Source organism: Nannospalax galili, unplaced genomic scaffold, assembly GCF_000622305.1.
Source record: "Nannospalax galili isolate Female #2095 unplaced genomic scaffold, S.galili_v1.0 scaffold1395, whole genome shotgun sequence".
NCBI classification, from domain to species: domain Eukaryota; kingdom Metazoa; phylum Chordata; class Mammalia; order Rodentia; family Spalacidae; genus Nannospalax; species Nannospalax galili.
Genome location: NW_008336062.1, coordinates 443,997 through 468,714, shown reverse-complemented (window position 1 = coordinate 468,714; position 24,718 = coordinate 443,997). Strand labels below are relative to the sequence as shown.

At 40.6% G+C, this 24,718-nt stretch overlaps 1 protein-coding gene and 1 pseudogene across 2 annotated transcripts; one reads left to right on the top strand and one right to left on the bottom strand.

Moving 5' to 3' along the window:
- Window positions 1-2,179: 2,179 nt before the first annotated feature.
- CUNH6orf163 (chromosome unknown C6orf163 homolog) lies at window positions 2,180-17,833 on the bottom strand. The gene is made up of 5 exons (XM_008830850.1): window positions 17,686-17,833; window positions 15,419-15,513; window positions 14,042-14,149; window positions 12,992-13,194; window positions 2,180-2,588 (listed from the first exon to the last, which is right to left on the bottom strand). The coding sequence occupies exons 1-5, from the start codon at window positions 17,831-17,833 to the stop codon at window positions 2,180-2,182; spliced, it is 963 nt and encodes a 320-aa protein (XP_008829072.1).
- Window positions 17,834-19,820: 1,987 nt separating this feature from the next.
- Window positions 19,821-24,162, top strand: LOC103732294 (annotated as a pseudogene). The gene is made up of 3 exons (XR_607189.1): window positions 19,821-19,852; window positions 22,695-23,349; window positions 23,413-24,162. The product of XR_607189.1 is annotated as a protein RFT1 homolog (transcript).
- Window positions 24,163-24,718: the final 556 nt, after the last annotated feature.

The window sequence follows — 24,718 nt, the reverse complement described above, 5'->3', positions numbered from 1 at the left end:
TAACATATGACCCAGCTATATCATTCGTGAGTATATATATAGAATTCCAATTCAACAAACCACAGAGTAACTTGCACATCTGTGTTTATTGCTGTACTACTCACAATAGTCAAGAAATGAAATCAACCTAGATGTGTATCAACAGATAAATAGATAAAATGTGTTAAGCAAATATAATGGATTTTTTTTCAGCTCTAAGGGAAAATGAGGGGCTAGAGAGGTAGCTTTGTGGTTAAGAGCACTGGCTGCTCTTCCAGAGGACCCGGGTTTGGTTCCCAGCACCCACAATCATCTGAAACTCCAGTCCCAGGGGATCTGATATCCTCTTCTGGCATCTGCAGGCGTTGTATGCATGAGTGCAGTTATATACATGCAGGTGAAACATTTATGTGAAGAGTAAATTTTTTTTAAAAAAAATTGAAAGGAAAAATGAAATCATAACATTTACAAGAGAATGGATGGGACTGGAATGATTATATTAAGTGAAATAAGCCAGAATTAGAAAGATAGTGAATGTTTTATCTTCTATTCAGAATAGATATAAACGTGTGTGTGTGTGTGTGTGTGTGTGTGTGTGTGTGCTTAGGAAGTGAAAGTAGAAGGGAGACCTGGAGCAGGGAGAGAGATGGTAACGGAGGAAGAGAAGAAAAAGGGAGGGTAATGGAATATATGTGACTTGAAAGTAGACAAGGCTGTTTCCAGGGGGGAGGGGACCTGAAGAGGGGGAAGAGGAGGGGTAGGGAAACCAGTGGGGAGGGGGGTATATAAGAAGAAAGTATAATGACAGACATATATGAAAATTCCATAACGAAACCCATAAAGAACAGTCTGGCCTACATTTGGAAGGTGAATCTCTGAGTCTGAGGCCAGCTGCTCTACAGAGAGAGTACCAATGGCTGTATAGTGAGATTCTGTCTCCAAAAAAAGTGCTTCGTAATTTACTGAAAGTGCTTTTAAATTTCTTTTGTTTTGTTTTTGAGACAGGGTCTCATGTACACTAGGATGGTTTCAAACTCACTATGCAGTTAAGGCTAGCCTTAAACTCCTGATCTCCTGCCTCTATCTCCCAAGTGCTAGGAATAATTACAGGAATGTGATATCAGGGCCAGCTCCAAGTTTTTAATTCTTAAGCAACCAATAGGTTGGTGTCTAATAACTTAAGAGGTTAGTGGTGGACAGATTTTTCCAGGTCTTTTAGACCTTGTTGTTCCACTGTAGCTTAGTGGACATCGGCCTGTTGCTTCAAAGCATTTTGATCCACAGGTTCCAGGTATCCTTCGGCTTGGGTCTAGACACAGAGGACTTGTAATCCCTATCCTCTGTAGATGAGTTTTCTTTTACAATTGGCAATTATAAGTGAATCCTTTCTGAATTATTTTATATGCAAGGCTCAGAATTTAAATTTTATTTTACTAAATGAGAAAATTTGGTGTTTTTGTCCACCAAACTGTAATCTCTCTACTGGAAGGCAGCACACGTCTCCACAATGGGGACAGTAGAAGAAAGTGCTCCTTTACTTATTTTCTTTTTAAAAAATATTTTATTGTTTTCATTTTATGTGTATGAGTGTATTGCCTGCATGTGTATGTGAGTGCACCCGTGTTGTGCAGTGCTGCGGAGGTCAGAAGAGGGCTTCGGATTCCCCTGGACCTGGAGTTAAGGATGAGTCATAGCCACCTTGTGGGTGCTGCGAATCGAACCCGGGTCCCCTGCAAGAGCAGTCAGTGCTCTTAACCGCTGAGCCATATCTCCAGCCCTTCCTTTACTTATTTTCAACTGCAGTAAATTGAGCATGGGTACAGTCTAGTGTGAAATGAACAAAGCCAGACACAGAAGAATGTTTAGACTTCCTCTAAGAACCATTTTCCCTTCCTAATTAGTTCAATCCCTCACTCTTTCCTCTCCCCAACTGGGGTTGGTGCTTATGTACCCTGGAATGTGCTTCTGAATATTTTAGTTTTCCATCAAAATGATTACAGCAGAGAAAAACAGAGGGAGAGTAGAGGACAAGGATCATCAAGAACAAAGTATGTTTGAAAATGCCAATGAAATCTATTACTTTGTATAATAATTAAAAAAATCGGTAAATGGTTTTGAGTACATTTATTTAGTTTTGGAATGATGTCTTTTGTAGTGACATTTCAGCTGATGACTTCTAATCAATAATTATTTAATTTCCTTAAGTTTGGAAGGTGGCTTTTTTTTTTCTTTCTGGCAGAATAAAATTGGCATGCCCTGGTGAAAGCTTAGGAAAGGTGTAATTGATGTACTTTTGAAACGCCACCCTAGTTTCCTCTAATTCTTCCTCCAGAAACTCTTTCCAGTTTGTCATGATTCCCAGTTGCTTTGCTACAGACATCAGCTCCCCCTGGGTGTTAACCAGCTTATCCATCACATTGCCCAGAGTGGCCTGGTGGGTTTTCTCTGCTTCTTGAAGCACTTCCTGCGCTGCTTCTTGCTTCTGCCTCTGCGCCAAGCCATGGTAGGTGTTCATTTCATGCTCCTTTGCTCTTATCAACTGGCCCACGCTTGCTTTCTGGTCTTTAATAGTCATTACACCAGTGCTCATAAGTTCCTCCATGATCTTGCTACAAAAGATAAAACAGATTTATAAATTAGATTGATTAACCACCAAAACCACTATTTTGTTTTTAATCATGGGTGTATGAAAAATTATGATGCTGAGATGAGTCACCAGCCTGAAATAGCCTGACATGTGGGAACTATTCGACTATATTAGCTATTAGCAGTCTATTAAAAAATATTTCTCAGAGTAGGGAGGCTGCCAGTTAACTTCCCCACTGTGAACTGGGGCTTAATGTCTAATGACAGCTTTGGGAATCTGAGCTCACTTTGACCAGAAAAAGATGGATGTACTGTACTTAAAAATGAAGAACCAGGTTCAGAGTCTCAAACCCCCAAACAAAATATTTCTTCATATCAGTTCATTAGTGTTTTACTTTGTTGCTTTGACTGGTCTTGGACTATGTAACCCAGGATGACCTTCAAGTTTTGGTCCTCCTACCTCAGCCTCTTAACTGCTGCCTCCTAACTGATCACAGGCCCAAGGTACCACCCCCAGCTGCTTATCTCAGACAGAAGAAAGCAAACTTTATACTCTTCAGGTAGGTTTAGCTTTAATTTTGATGTAATCCGAGCAACATTAATACAGCTATCTCCAACTTTCTGGTCACAGGACCAATCCTTTTATTACTGAGGAACTCAAAAATCTTTAGTTTATATGAGTTATAGCTATTGACTTTAGAAGAATTAGGGCTAAAGAGATACAATTAAAAAATTATTAATTAGTATAACGGGGCTGGAGAGATGGCTCAACAGTTAAGAACACTGGTTGTTCTTGCAGAAGACCCAGGTTTGAATCCCAGTACCCACATGGCAGCTAACAGCTGTCCGTAAGTCCAGTTCCAGGGGACCTGACAGCCTGTTCTGTCCTCTGCGTGCATTGCTCAACATGGGTGCACTTACCTACATGCAGGCAATGCACACATACATGTAAAATAAAAATAATAAAAAATATTAAAAATTATCAATTAGTACAAAACAGTATATTCATTATACTTTAACACAAATATTTTTATAACATCTTTTCCAAAACAATATATTTAGTGAAAACAAATTTTATGTTTGCAAAACGTAATGTATGGCTTCAAACAATGCTAGTTTTTCATATTAGTTCATGTTGTTTTTTTGTTTTTGTTATTTATTTTTTCGAGACCAGGTCTCCCTCTAGCCCCTGCTGTCCTGGAACTCTATATAGACCAGGCTGGCCTCCATTCACAGAGATCTACCTGCTTCTGCATCCTCAGTGCTGGGATTAAAGGCATGTGCCACTGTGCCAAGCCATGTTCTTTCAATATATTGTGATAGTATACATCTTAAAACCCCGAGCCGGGCGTGGTGGCATAGGCCTTTAATCCCAGCACTCGGAGGGCAGACGCAGAGGCAGGCAGATCTCTGTGAGTTTAAGGCCAGCCTGGTCTACATAGTAAGTTCCAGGCCAGCTGGGACTATAGGGAGAACTTGCCTCAAAAAGACAAAAAAAAAAAAAAAAAAAAAACACCCCCAAAAAAATATTCCCCAAAAAAAAAAAAAAAAAAAAAAAAAAAAAAAAAACACCCTGAAAAACATTATACTGATTGGAGAAGAAGAATGAAAATTAATTAATAGCTTTGACTTCATGGCTATGCTCCTTACCCTCATAGTGTCTCAGGGACCCTGAGGGTTCTTGTACTATACTGCGACAGCTGTTGAATGATTCTGACTTCTGTTTACAACATACATAGAATTTATGGCAGCCAACCCAATGACCTCTTACCATGTGCCAAGGAGGTTGTCAGGCTTCTGTCCATGTATTAATCAACGACTCCTGAAATTCTGTTAGGTAACTGTTATTATGCCCAATTTATGAGACTATTAGGGCTCAGAGAAATTAATAACTTGTCTGAGTTCACTTAATTAGAAAAAGCAGCAAAATCGCACCACAGCTAGGCGAGTCTGCGTGCACAGCAATGTTCTGAGCCAGTGTGACACTCTTCAGTGGATTTCTGTAATTAACATAATTTGAGTAGGATGGTTGAAGAATTAGGACCAAAGCATCTACAAATGCTGGATTCAAGTATTTATGATTTGTTAATAAAAATTGTCCTCCTCTCCTTCTAGTGTCTCCAAATGCAAACATAGCCTTTTCAAAATGACCTCATCTTACTGTCTAAATTCCATTCTCAAAGATGAAATTCTCTTACCTTTTCTAATTATTTCAGCTTGACTTTAAACCCAATAGACTTCCTCAGTCTTGATTTAAATATCATTCATCTTCAGCCTCTCTAGTTACTAGGTAATTTTTCTTCCTCCTTTCCATACCAACTGGGTTATACCCAGTATAAACAGCAAGGATTAATGCTTACTGTGTCCCAGAGACTGTACTAAGTATTTTACACATATATCTCATTTAATTTTTTTCAAGAAACCATTGAAGCTGGTACTATTTTTACTTTTTACCTGTTATTATTACCACATGATAGGTGAAGAAATTGAGGCTCAATGTAATTGAGCAAGTGGGAGAGTTGCTGTTCTTAGCCAGTATCTGCTTCAATCTCATAAAAAGTCACTATAAATTTTTAGTCAGGAAGAAAATACAAGAAAATAACATTTTAGAATTTTGATTTGGGTAACAGTGAGTAAACTAAGTCTTAGTGCAGTGAGTCACAGACACTAAGTAGTATCACTCTGCAATCTTCTGGAGGTGCAACAGTGAGGGTGTGAGCTAGTGACAAAAGATGGGTAGGAATCAAGACAGAAAGGAAGAGGTGGAAGGAACATCACAAAGTCTAACTGCCAGTGTCTACGACTGCTGGGATATAAGAGAGTTTACCACAAGAGGAAACTTGGGCTCTGAACTGGGCTGAGAGAAGTTGGAAAGGACTTTGGAGATGTGCTGAAGGAGAATGGAGATGGCACTGACAATAGTGATACCGTAGAGATAGTTGAGAATGCATGCCAACACACATCCTTAGGGTTTAGTCTGATATTAAACCCAGCTTGTTAGTGAGATTGGAAAAGTGATGACGAAGGCCCCTAGGGATTAGGTCAAGAAAAGCTGGACAGAAACTTCAATGACCAAGTCCCAAGTCTCTAAGGAGGAAGGTCTTCTTCCTGGGTATCCTCAGCTTGATCCACAGCCCAGACATACAACAGGAGTGAGATTCCTGGTGGCCAACTAGAAAAGCCTCAGAGCTAGCCTCAAGACAACTAATCTGATAGTCTATCTCAGATGATCCCAGCTCCTGCCCTCAGTGCTAGTCCTTTCTAAACACCCCAATATCAAAATCTGTTCTCCCAACAAGAATGTACTGTTTTTCTGAATGTACTTTTCAATTTCTCCCAGCCCCATTCAGAGCCTGAATTCAAGACCCTTTGGAATTTATTCTTTTTGATTTCAGGTCTTGGCATCTCTAAATTTTATTTATATTTATTGTATTTATTTATAAATTTTATTTTATTATGAAATGAGCAGGCAATGAATATGGTTTGTACAAATGTAGTTCTCCCTAATATATTTTGTTCTCCAAACAATACAAAATTTTTAAATAGCTAAGCTTATGAATAACAAATACTTAAAAGAATTCATGTTTAAAAAGGATTCTTTAGGGACTGAAGAGATGGCTCAGTGGTTAAGAACACTGACTGTTCTTGCAGAAGATTCAGGTTTGAATCCCAGCACCCACATGGCAGCTAACAACTGTCTGTAACTCTAGTTCCAGGGGATCTGACCCCCCTTCTGTCCTCTGCGGGCACTGCATGACACGGGTGCACTTACCTACATGCAGGCAATACACACATACACCTAAAAATAATAAATATATTGTTTTTTAAAAATGTATAAAAAGAATTCTTCAGATATGCTAAATATTTGCATAGAAAAGTAGTCAATTCTAGGATACATTTAAAATATTTTCCTATTTACAAAAACTAGTTATCTATATTTTTCTTCCCTAAAAGCAGTACTAGGAACTGTACTGTATGAAGAACAATTGAAGGAAGTGGGTATATTAACGCTCTTTTTGTTTTTTCCTTCCCGTCTCCAAACTAAATCTCGGGCTTAATCTCTCAAATATTTGAAGACTCACTGTATGGGGAGGGCAGAGTCAGACTCCAAGGGTGGATGCAAAGGTAGGGCCCAATATATTTTTGGGTGCAACAATACAAGTGACTGTTTGCATTTGATTCTCTGGTGTCATCCAGCAGCAATGCTGTCACAAACTGCTGCCAGCCATCCAGCAGAGGGGAAGGAAGGCAAGTTCTGCTTGGAACCTACAGTGCTGTCTTTATGCAGCACCTGTGCTCTTTCTGTAAGCAGTAAGGTCCCCTCTTCCATCTCTATTTTTATGAGGCCACTAACTTGGAAGTTTGAAATATATATTATATTTAAGCATGATGCTGGCAGAAATATAACAGTTTTCAACACCGTTGCAGTATATGTCCACACTACAGGAATCAAGCTGATATTTTGTAAAATGGGTTGTTACAGAATAAAAAGGTTACTAAATAAAATGCAATCTAATATCTAATAACTCAATCTTACCATGGTAGTGGTTTTAAAAAAAGGAAAATCCACAGTAGCAATCTACCTGTCTCTGCTCCCTTGAGAACTTCTGTAGCCCTCATTATTTGGGGGAGGCTGTTGAAATGGTACAGGATATACTGCTCATGGTTTAAAGAAAAAAATCAGTAGCTGCTCCTCCTCTTCTACTTAAGTGATGCTTTCCACTTCGCCTGCACATGCAGCTCCTAACAGACCTTTCAACCTCCTTTCTATGCTTATTAATAAAAGTACTGGATCTGAAGACAAAACAGGTGCTTCTTTTTCTCCAGAGGTAATTCCTAAATTATGATGGCATTTGTACCCAAAGTCATTTGTACATATGGTGGATCAAAGTTGAACAGGGCAGATCATTTTCCTGGTTAGCCTATAATAAGCTGTTAATCTATTTTTCATTTGAATTACAGGACTGTTAGCTCTATTTCAACAGATATAATCATTGTGTTTAAAGGGGAAATGCATTCTGATTTTCTGCCTGAGACAGTGGGAACTCCCTGGTTTAGTAGAAGGATCAGTGATCCTCCAGAGTTGAGGCTGCAAGGGAGGGTGTGGGGGACTCCAGAGGCCCCCTTCTGCAGCACACGTGCATCTCAAGGAGTAGTAATACTCTTAAATCCTCCATTGGCCCTATCTCATTGCAAAAGAAACCTTCATGTCTTTGTTCATTCTCTTCCCATTCTTTTGCCTGTCTCACAAATCAGGTCTATCCTTCTGTCTACGGACCAACACAAGACAACTTCCTCCAGAAACCTACCTCACCACATAACTTACCCCACTTTGCTTTAACTCAGTGATATAGCACTTCAGTGACATGTTCAATGTTCAGAGGTACTTGTTGCTAAGTCTGATGATCTAAGTTTGATCCCCCAGGACTCAAATGGTTGAAGGAAAGAACCAAATCCCAAAAAACTGTCTTTTGCCCTCCCCATGTGCACTCACACATTCAAACCCCGCCCCCACACCATACACACACAACAAACAAGCAAGCAAATATAAAACAAAAAATGGGTGCTTAGGCTTTATCCAATTACTAAGTTTTTATGTCTTTCTAGTGGAGTAAAGCCTTCACTTGCTCGATAGCCACACCTCATTAGCTTTTGAGTGCTAGGATTAAAAGTGTGTGCTGGGGCTGGAGAGATGGCTCATCAGTTAAGAGCACTGACTGCTCTTGCAGAGGACCCAGGTTCGATTCCCAGCACCCACATGGCAGCTATGAGCTGCCCTTAACTCCAGTTCCAAGAAAATCCGAAGCTGTCTTCTGACTTCCATGGCATTGCACGACACGGGCACACTCACATACATGCAGGCAATACACTCATACACATAAAATAAAAATAATAAAATATTTTTAAAAAAGAATGTAACTGTAGATATAGAAGAACATATATAGTCAATCTAGTTAAAAAGTATGATTTGTGGTTGGTTAAAATGTTTTCTTCATCTGTTGCTTTTACCTTTTTAGTTCATACTGTGTGTTTTTTGTTTTTGTTTGTTCTTTTTGAGACAGGGTCTTCCGATGGTGGGACTGGCCTGGAATTCACTATATAGATCAGGCTGGCCTTGAACTCACAGAGATCGGCCTGCCTCTACCTCCTAGAGTGCTGGGATTAAAAGTGAGTGCAACCACTCGGCTCATACTGAAGGTCTCAGAGAAAAGCACTGCGCATATGTTAAACATTCTACAAGGCTGATTGATTAAATCTTTAGTGATGTAGGAGCTGGAATGTTAAGAGATCCACAGTCAAATTTTCTTAGACTATCTTTACCCCTTAAATAGTCATTTATTATCCACGTCTTTGTTTGACCTATCAATCTTGTCAGTATCAAGTAAAATTCTTTTTGGAATGTGCAAACACACCTCTTGACTTTCACCAACCCAAAGACTAAGAACAATTCTGTGGCCTGAATTCTGTCTGGGTCTCCTGCATGATCAGACAAATCATATAATATATTTTATGTGAGTTTATTAACTTACAAAGGAATGAGTACCCAGTGCCTAGCCCCACCCCACCACCTCCATGACTCAGAGCCCGTCTTATCAGACCATGCCATACCCATAGCCCCGCTAGCATTTGCTCACACCTTTGGGGCCAGCGATCTCGCCCCAGGTCCACAGGGAGTCAGTCCATTCTGTCTTTTGAGTTGCTGCGCTGGCTGCCGGTTTCCTACACCATCACGCTCTACCTGGGGCTCCTGGCTTCCATCCCAAGATGGCTCCCAGCTTCCCTTCCATCGTTCACACTGTGCATCAGGCCCCACCCTTTGGAGGAACTAGCCAATCGGGAGACACCATCAGGTAACAACTGAGGTCATATAGCCAAGATCTCCTTCCTTTGCTGTAACACACCTATCTGTTGTTTCTACCAGTGTATTCTAAAATGCCTTGATTTATAATCCTTTCTTCTGTTACTATAAAAACTTCATGAGGGGTTGCTGGAGATAGCTCAGCCAGTAAAGTGCTTGCTTTGGAGACATGAGGATATGAGTTTGACTCCTAGAACCTATGTATTGAAGTTTGAAGGAGAAGTGTTCCTCATAGAAGTCATTTCTGAGATATTTTGGATTACATTTTTTTTTATTTAGTCTTATTTTATGTGTGTTTATGTCTGAGTATTTTGCCTGCATGTAAGTATACTCATATATGCAAGGCCCATGGAGGCCAGAGAGGGTGTTGGATCCCATGGAACTAGAATTATGGACTGTTGTTAGCCATCATGTAGGCACTGGGAACTAAACCCAGGTCCACTGAAAAAGCAGCTAGTGAGTGCTCTTAATGACTGAGCCATCTCTCCAGGCTCTCCTGTGATATTTTGGCAAAATATCTGGATGCCTTCTGCCCCTGTGCTAAGAACTTGTCTGAGGGTAGATGGAGGAGGACATTTCAAGCCAGTCATACACTAAATCTGTGGATTGGTTAGTACTGATAATTTTTATTCAGGTTGTAACCTGAAGTTCCTCCTTCGGACCCCTAGTCCCGCCTCCTTCCTGCTCTGCAGAAGGAGTCAAGTAGATGGAAGCCCATCACCTCTCCCATCCAATCAGTTGCATGAATGGGGGGAGCCCGCTGCCATACAATGATGACTGGACTGTGGAGCAGGAAGAGATGGTACAAATAGACTCAGCAGGGCAAGCACTTGGATGTCGGGGTGAAAGGGCCAGCAGGGTGAGGCAGCATGGGAAAAGCTGATGGAGACAGAAAAGCTAATGGACACTAAAAGGTGGGGCAAGCTGGTGGCAGGTATTTCAAATATAAGCCTATAAGAATTCATGGCTTTGTAAGTCACCCTTTCCCAGGTGTGATAAACTATGAAAAACCCCAAAATAAAAGGTATTCTGTCAATTTGTCAGGCCTGGGACCTCAGAGGGTGCAGGCTGGGTCTCCCAAGAAAGGGGAGGGGAAAATTTGGTGAAACACAGGTCTACAATGAGAAAGAGCAAGTGGAGCAGAAGGAGATACAAGATGTAAAGTCTGGAGAAAAAGAGAGCACTGGGAAGCTTAATGATTCAAGCAAGGCCAGATTTGGAAGACAGGATATAATTGTTGGGCTGAAGAGATTGCTCAGTGCTGCTCCTGCCAGTAACCTGGGTTCAGTTCCCAGCACCCACATGATGGCTAACAACAGACTGTAACTCCAGTTTCAGGGGCTCCAACACCCTCTTCTCAGCCCTGCGGGCATTGCTTACAAGGGTGCACTTACATACATAGAGGCTAAACAGTCATACATGGAAAATAAGAAAGAAAAAAACAAATTAAAATATCGATATCAATATAAAAAATTAAAAGAGAGGCTGTAATTTTTAAAGACATTAGAGGCACTAAAGAGAGGCCTCCTGAACTGCACTTGAACAATGGAAAGCATGTTCTCAGGTCAAACCCCACCTAGCTAAGCTTCCAACTTATGAAAGAGAACCTAAAGGATTTTTCTGCTTCCAGGAAGCAATTGCTTCAACTTACAAAATCTGCTGGTAATGTGGAAGAAGGCGGCCAAGGTCCATTCCAAGCTGTCACCAAACTTGGCAGTGCCAGCTATGTGATTCCAGCTTTAGAGACATAAAACATACAAGAGTGAGGGGTCATAGATCCTTCCTCCTTGGCTTTGAGAGCCCCTGAGGCCAGGCAGCACATACCAGAGGAGTCCCAAAAGGCCTTGAGAGGGGATTGTGTGAAGCTTTAAGATGAAATTTGGGCTGCAGTGGAGACTCCAATATATCGGAGATGCCAGAGCGAGGAGACATCTGCCAAGGAGAGCTGCATGCAGGAAGTGGAATCAGCTCAGGAGAGAGATGTATGTTACAAGCAGCAAAGCTGGAGGAGTCGAGCCATCTAAGCCCTTTAGACTGTCTCTGACATCTGACATGGAGTCATAGGATTTAGTGTTTGCCCTGCTTGTTTTTGGCCTCGTTTTAGTCTGGTATTTCCCCACTATGCCCTTGTTCCTCTCTTTTAGAATGGGAAGTATATTCTGTGTCATCGGAATTTACATTACGATATGGTCATGAGTCTATGGGGGCCACAGAGTGGGATGTTGTGGTTTGAATGAGAACTTTTCCCCTTAGGCACAAGTATTTGAACACTTGGTCAGTTGGTGGCTCTGTTTGGAGAAAGTCATGGAACTTTTAGGAGGTGTAGCCTTACTGGAGAAAGCATGTCACAGGAGGGCGGGCTTTGAGAATTCGTTGCTTGGTCTCACTTCCAGTTTACCTCTCTGCTTCCTACTGCGTGTGAAGATGTGAGCTCTCAGCTCTCTGCTCTGGCCTCTTCCTGCCATCCCAACACGATGGACTCTTACACGTCTGGAACCATAAGCTGGGGTGGTGATATGTGCTTGTAATTCCAAGTGTTGGGGAGGCAGAGACAGGTGGATCCTTAGGATTCAGTTGCCAGATGGCCAAGCCTATCTTGTGTGAATATGTACACACTCATAAAAGAAACCATTACCTTGCTCAAACATGGTATTTGAAGTAACCTGAGTCTGTATTCCTAAGCCATGGTCATTCATATTTGGCTCTAGAATAAACTCTTATTTGTTTTGAGGCGAGAGCTATGTTTTTATCTCAATAAATGCTTCCCATGTACCAGGCTCTCTTCCAGGTATGTAGAAAACCTAAGCATTCAAAATGGGCATTGTAGTTGGATGTGATTAAATAATAAGCAGTTTAATTTTAGCCTATTGATTAAATAAAAGATGGAGATGGAAAAGCTTACATTTAAACCTCAGAGAGGAAATGGCTGGAAGGGACAAAAGCAATAGAACAAGGGAGGCAGCTTGTGGGAGGAGTGAACCCAGAGGCTCCTTAGAACTCCTGCAGATGGAGAGGTGGGGGAAGAGATCAGAGGGCCCACCATACTGTACTAGACCACAGTTGACCCTCAAAGCAAATATTGAAATCCCTCTTTGACTTTTTCTTCTATGTTCACAATTAGTTAGACTCCAGGCCAAAAGAGTGGTAACCTGAAGCTACTGTAGTTCTCTGGTCCTTCTTCCTAGTCACTGAAATGGCTGGTTTTAATTTTAGGGAAGATTGGTCATTAAGATTTTACCTGTTAATTATACACAGATGGATATGCTTAAGTCAAGCAGCAAAACAAAAGTGGAGTGTCCATCTTGGTTCTGCTGCTACAGCTCAGGGATCTTGGACAGGTCACTCAACATCTGGAAACCATGGCTTTCTCTTTGTACTTGACAAGATCTGGGCTCCTGACTTGGTTACCTTGGGGTTCTCTCTCTCCTGCTTGTCTCAGTATTTGCTATAGGTTATAATCAAAACAAAAATGCTGGGCAATATTTACTTATGATCCTTATTATTCCTCTCTCCAGGTGGATTTTGACCGAGTCAGATATTAATTTGCAAATGTGTTCTCTGGAATACCTTCTCTGAGACTTGATGGCTTCCTGAGCAATCTGTCTTTCTTCTTCCCTGGCTTTCTTCACAGCCTCCACCTTCTCTCTGTGGCACTCCATCATAATCCTCTGGATTCTATGGACCATACGTTGCTCCGCAGCTGAATGTTCTCTCTTCAGTTCATTATCCATGCTTTGAAACATCTCCATCTTGGTTTTAGCTTCTACATCCTTAAAGAAAGGAAATGGAAAAAGCTTGTTTAGATATTACAGCATTGATGTTTTAAATGAATACTATGAGGTGAGATCATAGTTTCACATACTTCATAAAATGGGAACCTGTTAAACAGATGATTTTAAAAATTATTTTTAAATTTATTTTTATTTTATGTATGAGTGTCTTGCCTGCATATATCTAAGTGCACTATGTCATGCAATGCCTGTGGAGGTCAGAAGTGGTTGTCAGATCCCCTGGAACTGGAGTTATAGATGGTTGTTTGCTGCAATGTGGGTGCTGGGAGCTAAACCTGGGTCCTTTCCAAGAGCAGTCAGTGCTCTTAATCTCTGCAGCCCAACAGATGATTTAAAAGTAGATTGAGACTGATCGGGAAATTTCTCATTTTCATGATATTAAGTAAAATAGGCAAACTGTATGTGTACACTGTAAAAATCACATTGAAAGGCAACACGCACAAAAGAAATAGATTAGATGGGTACGGTTAAAGACTTTTGGTCTCTTTTCTTTAATTTTCTTTTCTTTTTCAATGCTGGACCAAACCCAGGGTCTCATATATGTTAGATTACCACTAAACTATAGTCCCAGATATTTTTCTTCTTTTTAAAAAATCATTTATTTATTTATTTATTTTTAGTAATAAGGCTGGGTGCATGCCTTTTATCCCAGCACTCAAGAGAGAGGTAGAAAAAATAGGATCTCTGTGAGTTCGAGGCCAGTCTGATCTACATAGTGAGTTCCAGGCCAGGTGGGGCCACAGGGAGACCCTGTCTCAAAAAAGACCAAGAAAAAAAAACCACACAAAACATACAAATGACAACCAAGTCATTATATATAGAAAACCTTTAATTCTTTTTGATGTTTCTCTTCCAAAACCTGAATTTCAAATTTGTGTCTTGCATTTGTGTCTTCAAGTGCTTTCTCCACTGCTTGTCTTTGGAGTTTGTGAGCCTTTGAAAGAAAAGATCCATTTACCTATTAATATACCAACATACACATAGAGCAGCTTATCATCATCCAAGAGATTGGTAAGTCAGGTTTTCATGTTTAATGAAAATTAGCAGCCACCACGGGGTCTCTAATTGAATACTCTCTTTCTACTTATCCTTCCCACAGCATCCTGGCTGCCTTAACCGGATATTCTATAGCACATCTAGCCCTTGGCTAATACCATTGCTTTAGGAATTGTTAAAGGCAGGGCAACTGTTTTATATAGAGGCAGCTGAATATGTTCATGTAGCAAATCTAGAAAACAGAGACATGAACAGACACAAGCAGCTGAAAGGAGTCAAGCAGGGAGTCCCCTTAGGAGGTCACAAGAAATTGTCTTAGCTTATTTGAAGAGAATACACAGAATATTAAACTTATATTAAAACTGAAGACTATTCACAAAAGCATCTTTATATTAAGATATATTAGTAATTGATAGTTCATAATCAATTTGAACTTTATTACTAATAGATTCTTAGTAGTATGGCTTATCTTGCCTGGAAGAGCTTCTCTTTAAAAAGTCCTATATATCATTTTATCTTATGATTGGAAGAACCAAAGGCTATGGGTTTGAAGCTTTACTCAATTGCCACTGTGAGCTCCAACTTTCAAATTGCCCCATGGTACTTGCAGGCATGTGTCCAATGTATCAGGATTTTGTTTTTGTTTTATTTTGCTTGTTTTGCATAGTCTCATTAGTCTGCCCAGGTTGGTCTTGATTTTGTGGGTTTGAGTAATATTCCTGCCAGAGGAGGATGCTAAAATGAAGCATTTGGATGAAATGGGCATTTAGTTTAGAAATATTACACACTACACAAAAGGGGAGCCCATATATGAAATGTAAGACATTATCAGCAGTTTAAAATAAAGATACCAGTTTTTGTTTAAACTTTCAGTCAAATGAGCATAAAGGAGAAGGAGTGGTCCACATAGAAGGCAATTTAGAAGGAAGGAAATGCCTGACAGGGCCTGCTTCTTACTAAGCACTAAATTGTGCCAACTGTGTTCTTTCATTGAACCGTCTCAACGATAATATGGGATGGGGATTGCTATTTTCCTTCTTTACAGATGCAGACGGTGAGACTACAGAGGGTGAAGAGCTTGCCCACAATTAGTCAGGACTCTGTGGTCTGTAGCTTGCCTACTATTCTGTATTTACAGTTTCAGGTACATTTTAAAAGTGAGAAAATGGTAGAGTTGTATTTTACATTAATTTCTAAATTTGTTTACCTGACTCCATACGTTGGCTTCTGCTTTTGCAATGTTTTCCTTGAGTACAGCCTCTTGAAATTGTTCTTCTTGATTCAAAATACTTGCCCCAATATCTGTGTATTTGAAGAGAAATGATTACATATCTCTGTAAACTGCTCCTTGCCTTTCTTTTCTATCGCTGTCTCATTATTTATGCAAGCCACCTAGAAGATACATTTTTTTAATGGGATGTCAATGTTTTTTAGTACTGAGAATTGAACCCAGCATGTTAAGCATACACCTTACCACTGAGCTACACTCCTGGCCAGCAATTTCTTATTTAAAGATACCCATTGAAAGGGGAAGTTTTTCCCTAATTAAGAGGAAACTCATCACTAAGGCCTGAATAGGGTCAGTTTTCTCATGCACTCTGTACACTCAGGGTCAGACAGTGAACTCACAAGGTATTAGCACATCATTCAGCTCCTCTAGGCTTGTTCCTGTCAGGATGCTGGTGATACCTCCATCAGGACAGTGAAAGCTAAATGCCTTCTTCATTACATTATGTATATGCCTTTCTTTAGTGTGTGCATCTTTGAGAATTTAACTACATCAGTTGTAGAGTGAGCTAAAGGGCTAGTTTATTATTCCTGTATCAGTGATCTGTCATCCAAATAACTTCACTACTCAGTCAAGGCAGTAACTCTAGAGAAGTTAGAGAAACCACACAAAATCAGATAGGCAGGGACAGTTCTGGACTAAGAGCTAAGAACTGAGCCCTTTTGACTGGTCACAAGGTTTGTCTATCCCTTCTTATCTGAGTGGCTCTTAGATTGCTGTAAGAAGGACAAGCCCTTTGAGTATTGAAACCATGAATTTCTTTCTGATCTAAATTCTTATCATACTTATCTTTATTCCTTTCATTTTTTTGCATTTTAGATAAATTGAATTTCTAGCTTTCCATGAGAGTAGGTCTTGATAATTCCTAAAAATACAAAGCAGTGCATCTCTCTCTCACAGTGTCTAACTTGGCAATACTCACAGGTTAAGCATCCTGGATAAGTGTGTTTGCTCAACATCCCCCCCCCGTGGTAACAAAACCCACCTCTCTCGAGAACTTCCTCATGTGAGAGTTCTCTAGTAAGACTGCCAATACCAGTATCCAACTTTCTTGGCCCTCCTTCCTATAGAAATTAGTCAAGAATGGGGCACATGCTCAAGCCTGGCCAGCCAGGCTCTTCCCTAGGATTTTATAAAAAGATATAAAAAGAAAAATAGCCCCTTTTCCCCTGGGATTTCTAAGCTGGGCTTAAGAGATTCTTAGAACTTGCATCCACAGCTTTTCTTCTCCAGATGCTGAAGCTGGCCTGGCTATAGAAGCAAACATTTGAGCCAGTTTGTTGAGAGCAAGCCTGGTTGATTGAAAATGTGATGCTAGATTCCTTCGTGAGTTTCTGTTAAATTCCATTATAAAATTCCTCTTCAGGCAGTCTATTCTAAGTTGTGTTTCCATTACCTATAACTGAAAGGTATTTTGTGGCATCGAATCATTTCCACTAGATCAATAGTGGATCTTAAAAAATAAATCAGTAAATACTATGGTAGAGATGGACAAGTATTGGAATACCTCAACATTGTATTCAAACATTTATGAAAGATATAAGAATAAATGTGACCAGGTGCAAACCATTCACTAAAATGTAATACAAATGTAGGGGTTATTATCCTTTTTGATGTTTAAATATCATTACTTTATATTTGCTCTTTTCAACCTCAACTGCAGAAGACATCGACAGAGCTTTTCAAAAATTCACATGCTGAGAAAGGAGATACTATCGGTATGAACAACTTCAACGAATCCAAAAGCCATTATGCAAATGAAAAAGTCAGCGTTGAAAGGTTACATATTGTATGGCTCTTTCTGGTAGCATTCTCACAGTGACAAAAGCAGAGACAGAGAAATACACTGATGAATGGTTGCCAGGGATTTGAAGAGCATGGCTATTATAGGAGTGCACGGAGAAGTTTCAGTCATTATCATAGGTATAGTGTTTCAATAATGCTTCAAAACTAAAAGATACACATTAAGGTTCTTACAACAAGAAACACACTAATGGGCCAAAAACTATCAAACACACAAAGCTGGGAAGCGAAGAAGCTGAGTACTAACACGTATCGTTTCATGGTGGAATTCCTAGAGAGAAAAGCATCTTCAAACAAGGAAAAGCTGATAAAGTCAACGTAACAGAAAGAATGACAGAAAACACTATTGTGTTATGGCAAAGGAAAACAATGGAGTTACTTACCAAGTATATCTTTGTGAGTGTAAAAGCGTGTCTTAAATGGCTTGTATTCATGGATCCGTTTAAAGGTTTCCCCAAAAGGGGCTGGTGGAATTATTTTATTACAAACAGCACAGCAAACAAAATTGGTGTAATCTAGATTTCTGATCATAGCTAAATTTCAGGTGTCTTCTACTACTTACAGTTAAAACAACATTAGGATCCTTTTTTAGAGAAGCTAGAAGTTTAAGAAAGCTGGAAGAGGGACAGGGTTCTAAAAGTATGCTAGAGGCTGGTAAAGACTAAATAATTTGTCATGATTAGGTAGTCACTATATACTTAATGTTAAGAATGGTACTAAAAGCCTCTGCCATACAAGGTGTCAGCGCTGGGTTTGAGAAGATACAAATAGTTACTCTCTCCCAGTGTCTAGCATTGTCAGCTTCCTTAGCAACTGTTGCTAGGTAAGACAAGCTTTGCTCATAAAAGCAGCTTGAAATCATGACAAATGAGAGCATGACATAGCCGCCATTTGTTTTCCAGATACTTGGTTAGCTTCTAGTTACTGCTACAACAAATTAGCGTAATCTTCATGGTTTTACCACAACACAGATTTATTCAATCAAATTTCTGGGGGTGGGTATCCAAAATGATTTTAGGGCTAAAATGAAGATGCCAGGAGGGCTGGCTCCTTGTGAGGGCTTTCAGGGAGAATCTGTTTCCTTTCCTTTTCTAGCTTCTAAAGGCCATACATGTTCCTAAGGCTCATGGCTTCTGTTTCTGTGTGACATCACCTGTTCCTCAGATCTTCTGCCTCCCTCTGTGGACCTCTGTGACTGTGCCAAGGACATCCACATAAGCCAGGATGATCTTGTCTCCTAATCCTAAACGTGATCATACCTGTAAGGTCCCTTCTGTCATATAAAGTAACATATTCACAGGCTCCAGAGATCATACTCTAGATGTTTCAGCATGGAAGAGAGCCTTATTCACCTGACCACATTTTAAATCAATTTATTAAAAAATTCTTTTCTTGTAATGCCATCAATGGAAGTAGTTCCTTAATTTTTTCCAGGTTATTTATACATGTGTTTTGGTGGCATGGCAATAAAACTGGGAAATACAATGTTATCATCACTGCAAAATTATTTTCATTAAGTCAGCACTCAAAAATCACTAAGCCTGATTTCCAGGTGTGGATGGGTTGTGGGGTTTTGTTTGCTGCAGGATTTTACTACAGAGCCCTGGCTTGCCTGGAACTCAGTTTGTGGATCGTAGTGGCAGCAATCCTCCTACCTCTGCCTTCCGAGTGCTGCAATTACAGGCTACCATGCCCAGTTAAGCCTGGTTTTAAATATCATACAATTATCTAATTTGTTACTATAGAGAAGCCTTAGAAAGTCTGCCTATTATAAACATAATCCAGTTGATTATATGAAGCTATTGAAAAAAATTTAAACTTGTTTAACAATGTCATACATAATATCTCCAGACAGAGTTGATTTTATAATGAATCAATACCTCCAAAAATAGAATTCCTATAGGGTGATGGGCTAAGTGTGCCACAAAAATCATCCTATAATTCCTTCATGAATCTCATCTTTATTGACTCATATGGCCCAATACCTATCTGAGAACTTTAAATAATTCTATCAAATGTTGCCAGAAAAATGGTGCAAGAATATAGTTAATTGGGATTGGGAGAAGGGATTATAAAAAGAGATGAATTCCACCTGAAAACAGAGACTTCTGCCTGGCGAAGAAACTTCTGAAAAGCATTTCATCTATCAGCTTTTGATTTTGGACAAACAGGTCATCTGTCAGAACAAAAGGTAACTTCCTTGGATAAAAAAGTTATTTATGCCAGGCACAACGGTTCCTAGGACTCAGGAGGCTGAGTTAAGAAAAAGTTAGAGGTCATATTGGACTAATTTATTTATCAAGACTTGCTTTGGCATGGAAACCCTGTCAAAAACTCATGGCTGTGGAGGTCATAGGCACTAAAGGGAACTCAGAAGTGTTGTTTAGCTAAGTTGACATGGAGCCAAACTACATTGTAAATATTTGTGTTTATACCCATAGACAAGTGATACTACTCTCAGCCTTAGTCAAGAAGCTTCTTGTAGGATGTATATCACCCTTTCAAAGGCTCCGGGAACATGTGGAAGGGGGTGCAGGAAGAATATAAGAGGTGAAAACGGAGAAGGATTATGAAAAGCCAGCTTCAGGGCATGGCACAGCTATTGGAAACATGATCTCATAGCATCTGTTGTTGTCTACACTGGGCCTGCATGAGGCTAGGCCTATCAAAATTCAATCATGGATTGGGGATGGGCTCATGGAACCCCAAATCCTCCCTGCTGATTCTGGGTAATGGACGGGCATTGTCTTCAGCTGTGTATCGAACAGTAAGCCCACCAGGTTCCAAAGGGTAGATCCAAACCTAGGTCAGCAGGTCCTGGTTAAAATCAAAGGGTCACAAATCAAACAAAAAGACATGGATGTGAGAAATGGACTTGCAGGGTGGATGGAGTGCTGATGAAGATGGGAGGGAGATTACAAAAGGGTGTGGGGGGGCAGTAAACAGAATGCCAAGAAACAAATGTAATTGTAAAAGTATTTTTTAAGACTTTGCCTGAAGATGTAATCTATCCATTTTCCCACTCTCCGGTAGACTTCTTCTACTGTGTGACTCAAATTCCTATCTTCCCCTAGCCTTTTCTTCCTAAACACAACTATGTTGAAGTGGTGTTTTCCATTAGTGCACTAAGTCTAATAAACAGTTTTGATTAGCAGGTAGTTTTGAGGATCATTGGATTTGGCAATTAACAATCCTTCACATTCTTTTTGTTTCAAAATATAGGAATGTTTCTGTACTTAATACCTGAACATTTTGTCTGTGAGCTAATGTGGCTGCTTGGGTGTGACATGGATGTCAACACTTAAGAGGAGCCATAGCATGGTGATGAGATCCCTAGACTTAGGCGCACCAAGAAATCCAAATTCCTACTCAGGGTGAGAATCACTGTGACCCTGGATAAATCTTGTAACTATTCTCAGCCTACCTATTGAATTAACTGTAGGATGACAGGATTAGAGCAAACAAAGTTCAAAGGTCAAAATTATATGACTATTTCAAAGTACATTTATTTTATTTTATATGGTTATGCCCTCATTCAATAGAGAATGGATGAAAACATTAATACTTCAATACTTTGCATATACATACTGTGCTATAACCTGTAACACTATGTAGAAAGTAGTATTTAGTTACTTGTTCTTAAAACTCAATGTGAATCTTCCCTCATATTACTTCTCACAGGCCTGTGCTTGACTGTATTTCTTACTGCCTTACTTCTTTCACTCAGAAGTCACATGGTTTAAGGCTGTATGCTGTCCAATTCTTGAAGCCCTTTCTGTACTAATCTCTTAATAGTTTACACAACTAGTATCTCCCTTGACACTGAGTATCAACTTTGATGATAGTAAAAAAATTCCACAAGATGGTAATGCGACGTTAAGCTCATACTGAAAACAGAAGAAAGCTAGATCTGTAATAATCAAATTACACGGGTCAAGTAAAAGATTTAAATTAGGGGCATTTAATACCACTTAAGTACACTTTAAAACTATGTGGCCCAGGTTAGAGAGATGGCTCAACAGTTAAGAATACTTACTGTTCTTCCAGAGGACCTGGGTTTGATTTCCTGCACCCACATAGTGACTAACTCCATCTGTATCTCCAGTTCCAGGGGATCTGACACCCTCTTCTGTAAATGGTGCACTTACATACATGTAGGCAAAACACTCATCCACATAAAATATTTTCAAAAACTAGGTGCAGTATATTATATGGAGAAAATAACTATTTAGGACTTAGTAGTAAAGATTTAATTTAGATCCATGTAGATAAACTCAATTAACTAAGTTCTGTGTGTATATGGTGCATGTATATACACACTCATGTGTATGCATGTGGCCAGAGGCTGACGTTGGGTGTCTTCCTCTATTGCACTCCACTTATTTTTTAAGACAAGGACTCTCAGTGTAGAGCTCACAGTTTCAATGAGACTGGATGAAGGGAGTTCCTAAGATCCACCTGTCTGTGCAACACAGCTTCAGGTTTGCAAGAGGTGACCACAGTTCCAGGCTCACTGGAGGGGGTTCCCACTATTTTCCTGTCTTCATTACTCTATCCCCATGATTATATTTTTGTTTAAGAAAGTATTTTGGCTTCTGTGCAGCAAATAGAGAGGCAACAGTTCCTTGCTGACTTGAATTCCTCATTAGAGGGGCACCAATATTGGACAGAGCCCCTTATTGCTTTTGCTCAAAGTGACAGATGGATTGAGTATTTTATTTTCATGGTCAAAGATCTGGTTGGCCTTTTTGTGTCTAGGTGGAACAGGAGATGAAACATCTTCTCACTGGAGTCACGTTTTAAGTCCTCTAATTAAAACACAAAGGGCATTTCCTGCTTAAAACTCCACACCTTCCCTCCCTTGGGGAGTGCATGGCCAGGGCTGAGGGGCACAAAATATCGCCATCTCTCAGTAGTCAGAGTTGTCCACCACCTCTGGCCATTTACCTACATCCTGCCCATGCCTCACTGCTCCAAGAGCCACCACCACTATCATTGCTCCGGCACCTGCGGCTTTGCTACTGCAATCTTTGACTCTGTTCTTTCTTACTTACAAAATCCTGAGATTAGAATTTTGAGAATATAAAAGTACCTAAGGTCAGGAAAACACTCATCCTGTGAGATAAGGCTCCTCCTAGTCTAGCACACACTCAGCCTCTTGGGAGCCATAGTGCCCTAGGTTCTGAGGCCAGCTGCCCATGGCATACTTCATCTTGATTGCTGGTCCCGAGGATTCTTTTAAAAATTATTTTTGGCCAGCCTGGTCTCCATAGCAAATCCAGGCCAGCTAGGGCTCCAGGGAGACCTTGTCTCAAAAGAAAAAAAAAAGTAATTACTCAAACAAAACAAAAACAACCTGGAGGCCTAACCAATTTCTGCTTTTCCTTTACAGATTAACAGTGCTTTACTCAACCACCATTTTCCTGGCCAGAGAAGCCTTCTGCAGAGCTTGCCTGAGTGGAGGTACCCAGCGGAGCCGGAGTCAAACCCTTAACCTTCTGTGGCTAACAGTTCCCCTGGGTGTGTTTTGGTCCTTATTCTTGGGCTGGATCTGGTTGCAGTTGCTAGAGGTGCCTGATCCAAATGTGGTTGCCAACTATGGAACTGGAGTTGTGCTGTTTGGTGTCTCAGCAGTGGTGGAACTTCTAGGAGAGCCTTTCTGGGTCTTGGCACAAGCACACATATTCATTAAGTTCAAGGTAATTGCTGAGAGCATGTCAGTCATCCTCAGGAGTGTCCTGACAGCTTTTCTAGTGCTGTGGTTGCCTCACTGGAGTCTGTACATTTTCTCTCTGGCTCAGCTTTTTTATACTGCAGTTCTGGTGCTCTGCTACGTTATGTATTTCACAAAAGTACTGCGTTCCCCAGAATTAACCAAGCAACAAACTCTTCCTGTTTCCAGAATAACAGATCTGTTACCTAATATTACTTGAAGAAGAACTTTTGTCAACTGGGAAGAGGCTAAATTGACGTGGAGTTTTTTCAAACAGTTTCTTGAAACAGATTTTGACAGAAGGCGAGCGATATGGGATGACATTTTTGAATGTGTTAAATTTTGGTGATCAGGGTGTATATGATATAGTGAATAATCTTGGGTCCCTTGTGGCCAGGTTGATTTTCCAGGCAATAGAGGAGAGTTTTTATATATTTTTTGCTAAGGTGATGGAGAGGGAAAAGGATGCCACACTTTAGAAGTAGGACATTGCTGTGGCTGCTGCCATTTTGGAGTCCCTTCTCAAGCTGGCCTTGGTGGTCGGTCTGACCATCACTGTTTTTGGCTTTGCCTAGTCTCAACTGGCTCTGGACATCTACAGAGGGGCCATGCTTAGCTCAGGATCAGGTCCTGTTTTGATGCTTTCTTACTGTCTCTATGTCCTCCTGCTTGCCATAAATGGAGTGACTGTTTCACATTTGCTGCCATGAGCAAAGAGGAGGTTGACAGGTACAATTTCACCATGCTGGCACTGTCTTCTTCCTTTCTGGTGTTGTCTTATCTCCTGACCAGTTGGTGTGGCAGTGTGGGCTTCATCTTGGCCAACTGCTTTAACATGGGCATTTGGATCACACAGGGCCTTTACTTCATCCACCACTACTTCCAAGGGAGCAGTCACAGACCCCTGGCCGGCCTGTACCTGTCACCAGTCCTCATTGGGGTGTTTGCTCTCAGTGGTGGGATTACTGGTATTTCAGAGGCATTCCTCTGCTGTCCGCAGGGCTGGCCCACCAGGCTGGCACACATCATTGTGGGGGCCATCTGCTTAGGAGTGACCCTTGGGACAGCGTTCCTCACAGAGACCAAGCTGATCCACTTTCTCAGGACTCAGTTGGGCGGAACCAGACTCACTGACAAAATGACATGACTTAAGTGATGCTTGAACACTTGTGGTACCTGGACCCACCATGGGGAGATTCTTGGACAGAACATGTTGCTATGCAAAAGCCCTGCTGAGGGCTCCGCAGTGGAATTAGAGCCACCCTGGAGGTGACACCACAGAGGAAGCATCGTCCACTTGAAGTCTTCCAGCCAAAGGAGGAATGTCTTTTTTAAGTAAAGACCCAGAAGTCCTTTAAAAAGAGACAATTCTTTTGCTATTTTGTTCTAATCTGCATTTTGCCTATTAATGAATTAATCTCCTTTAAGAGGGATCACCTTTTGAAGCCACATGCTCCAACAAACTCTGTCTTAGATGTTAATATGAATCATCATTTGGCCAAGAAAAGGAGATGCAGCCATTGACCCTTCACAGGAATAGTTTTTCTGTACAAGAGGCATGAGCCCTAGTGTAACACACCAAACAGGAACAAAGTGTAGCCCCAGAAAAAAAAAATTAAATTATGTGTGTACGTGTGTCTGTGAGTGCAGGTGCCCATGGAGGCTGGAGGCATCGGATCCCACTGGAGCTGCAGTTAGAGGCA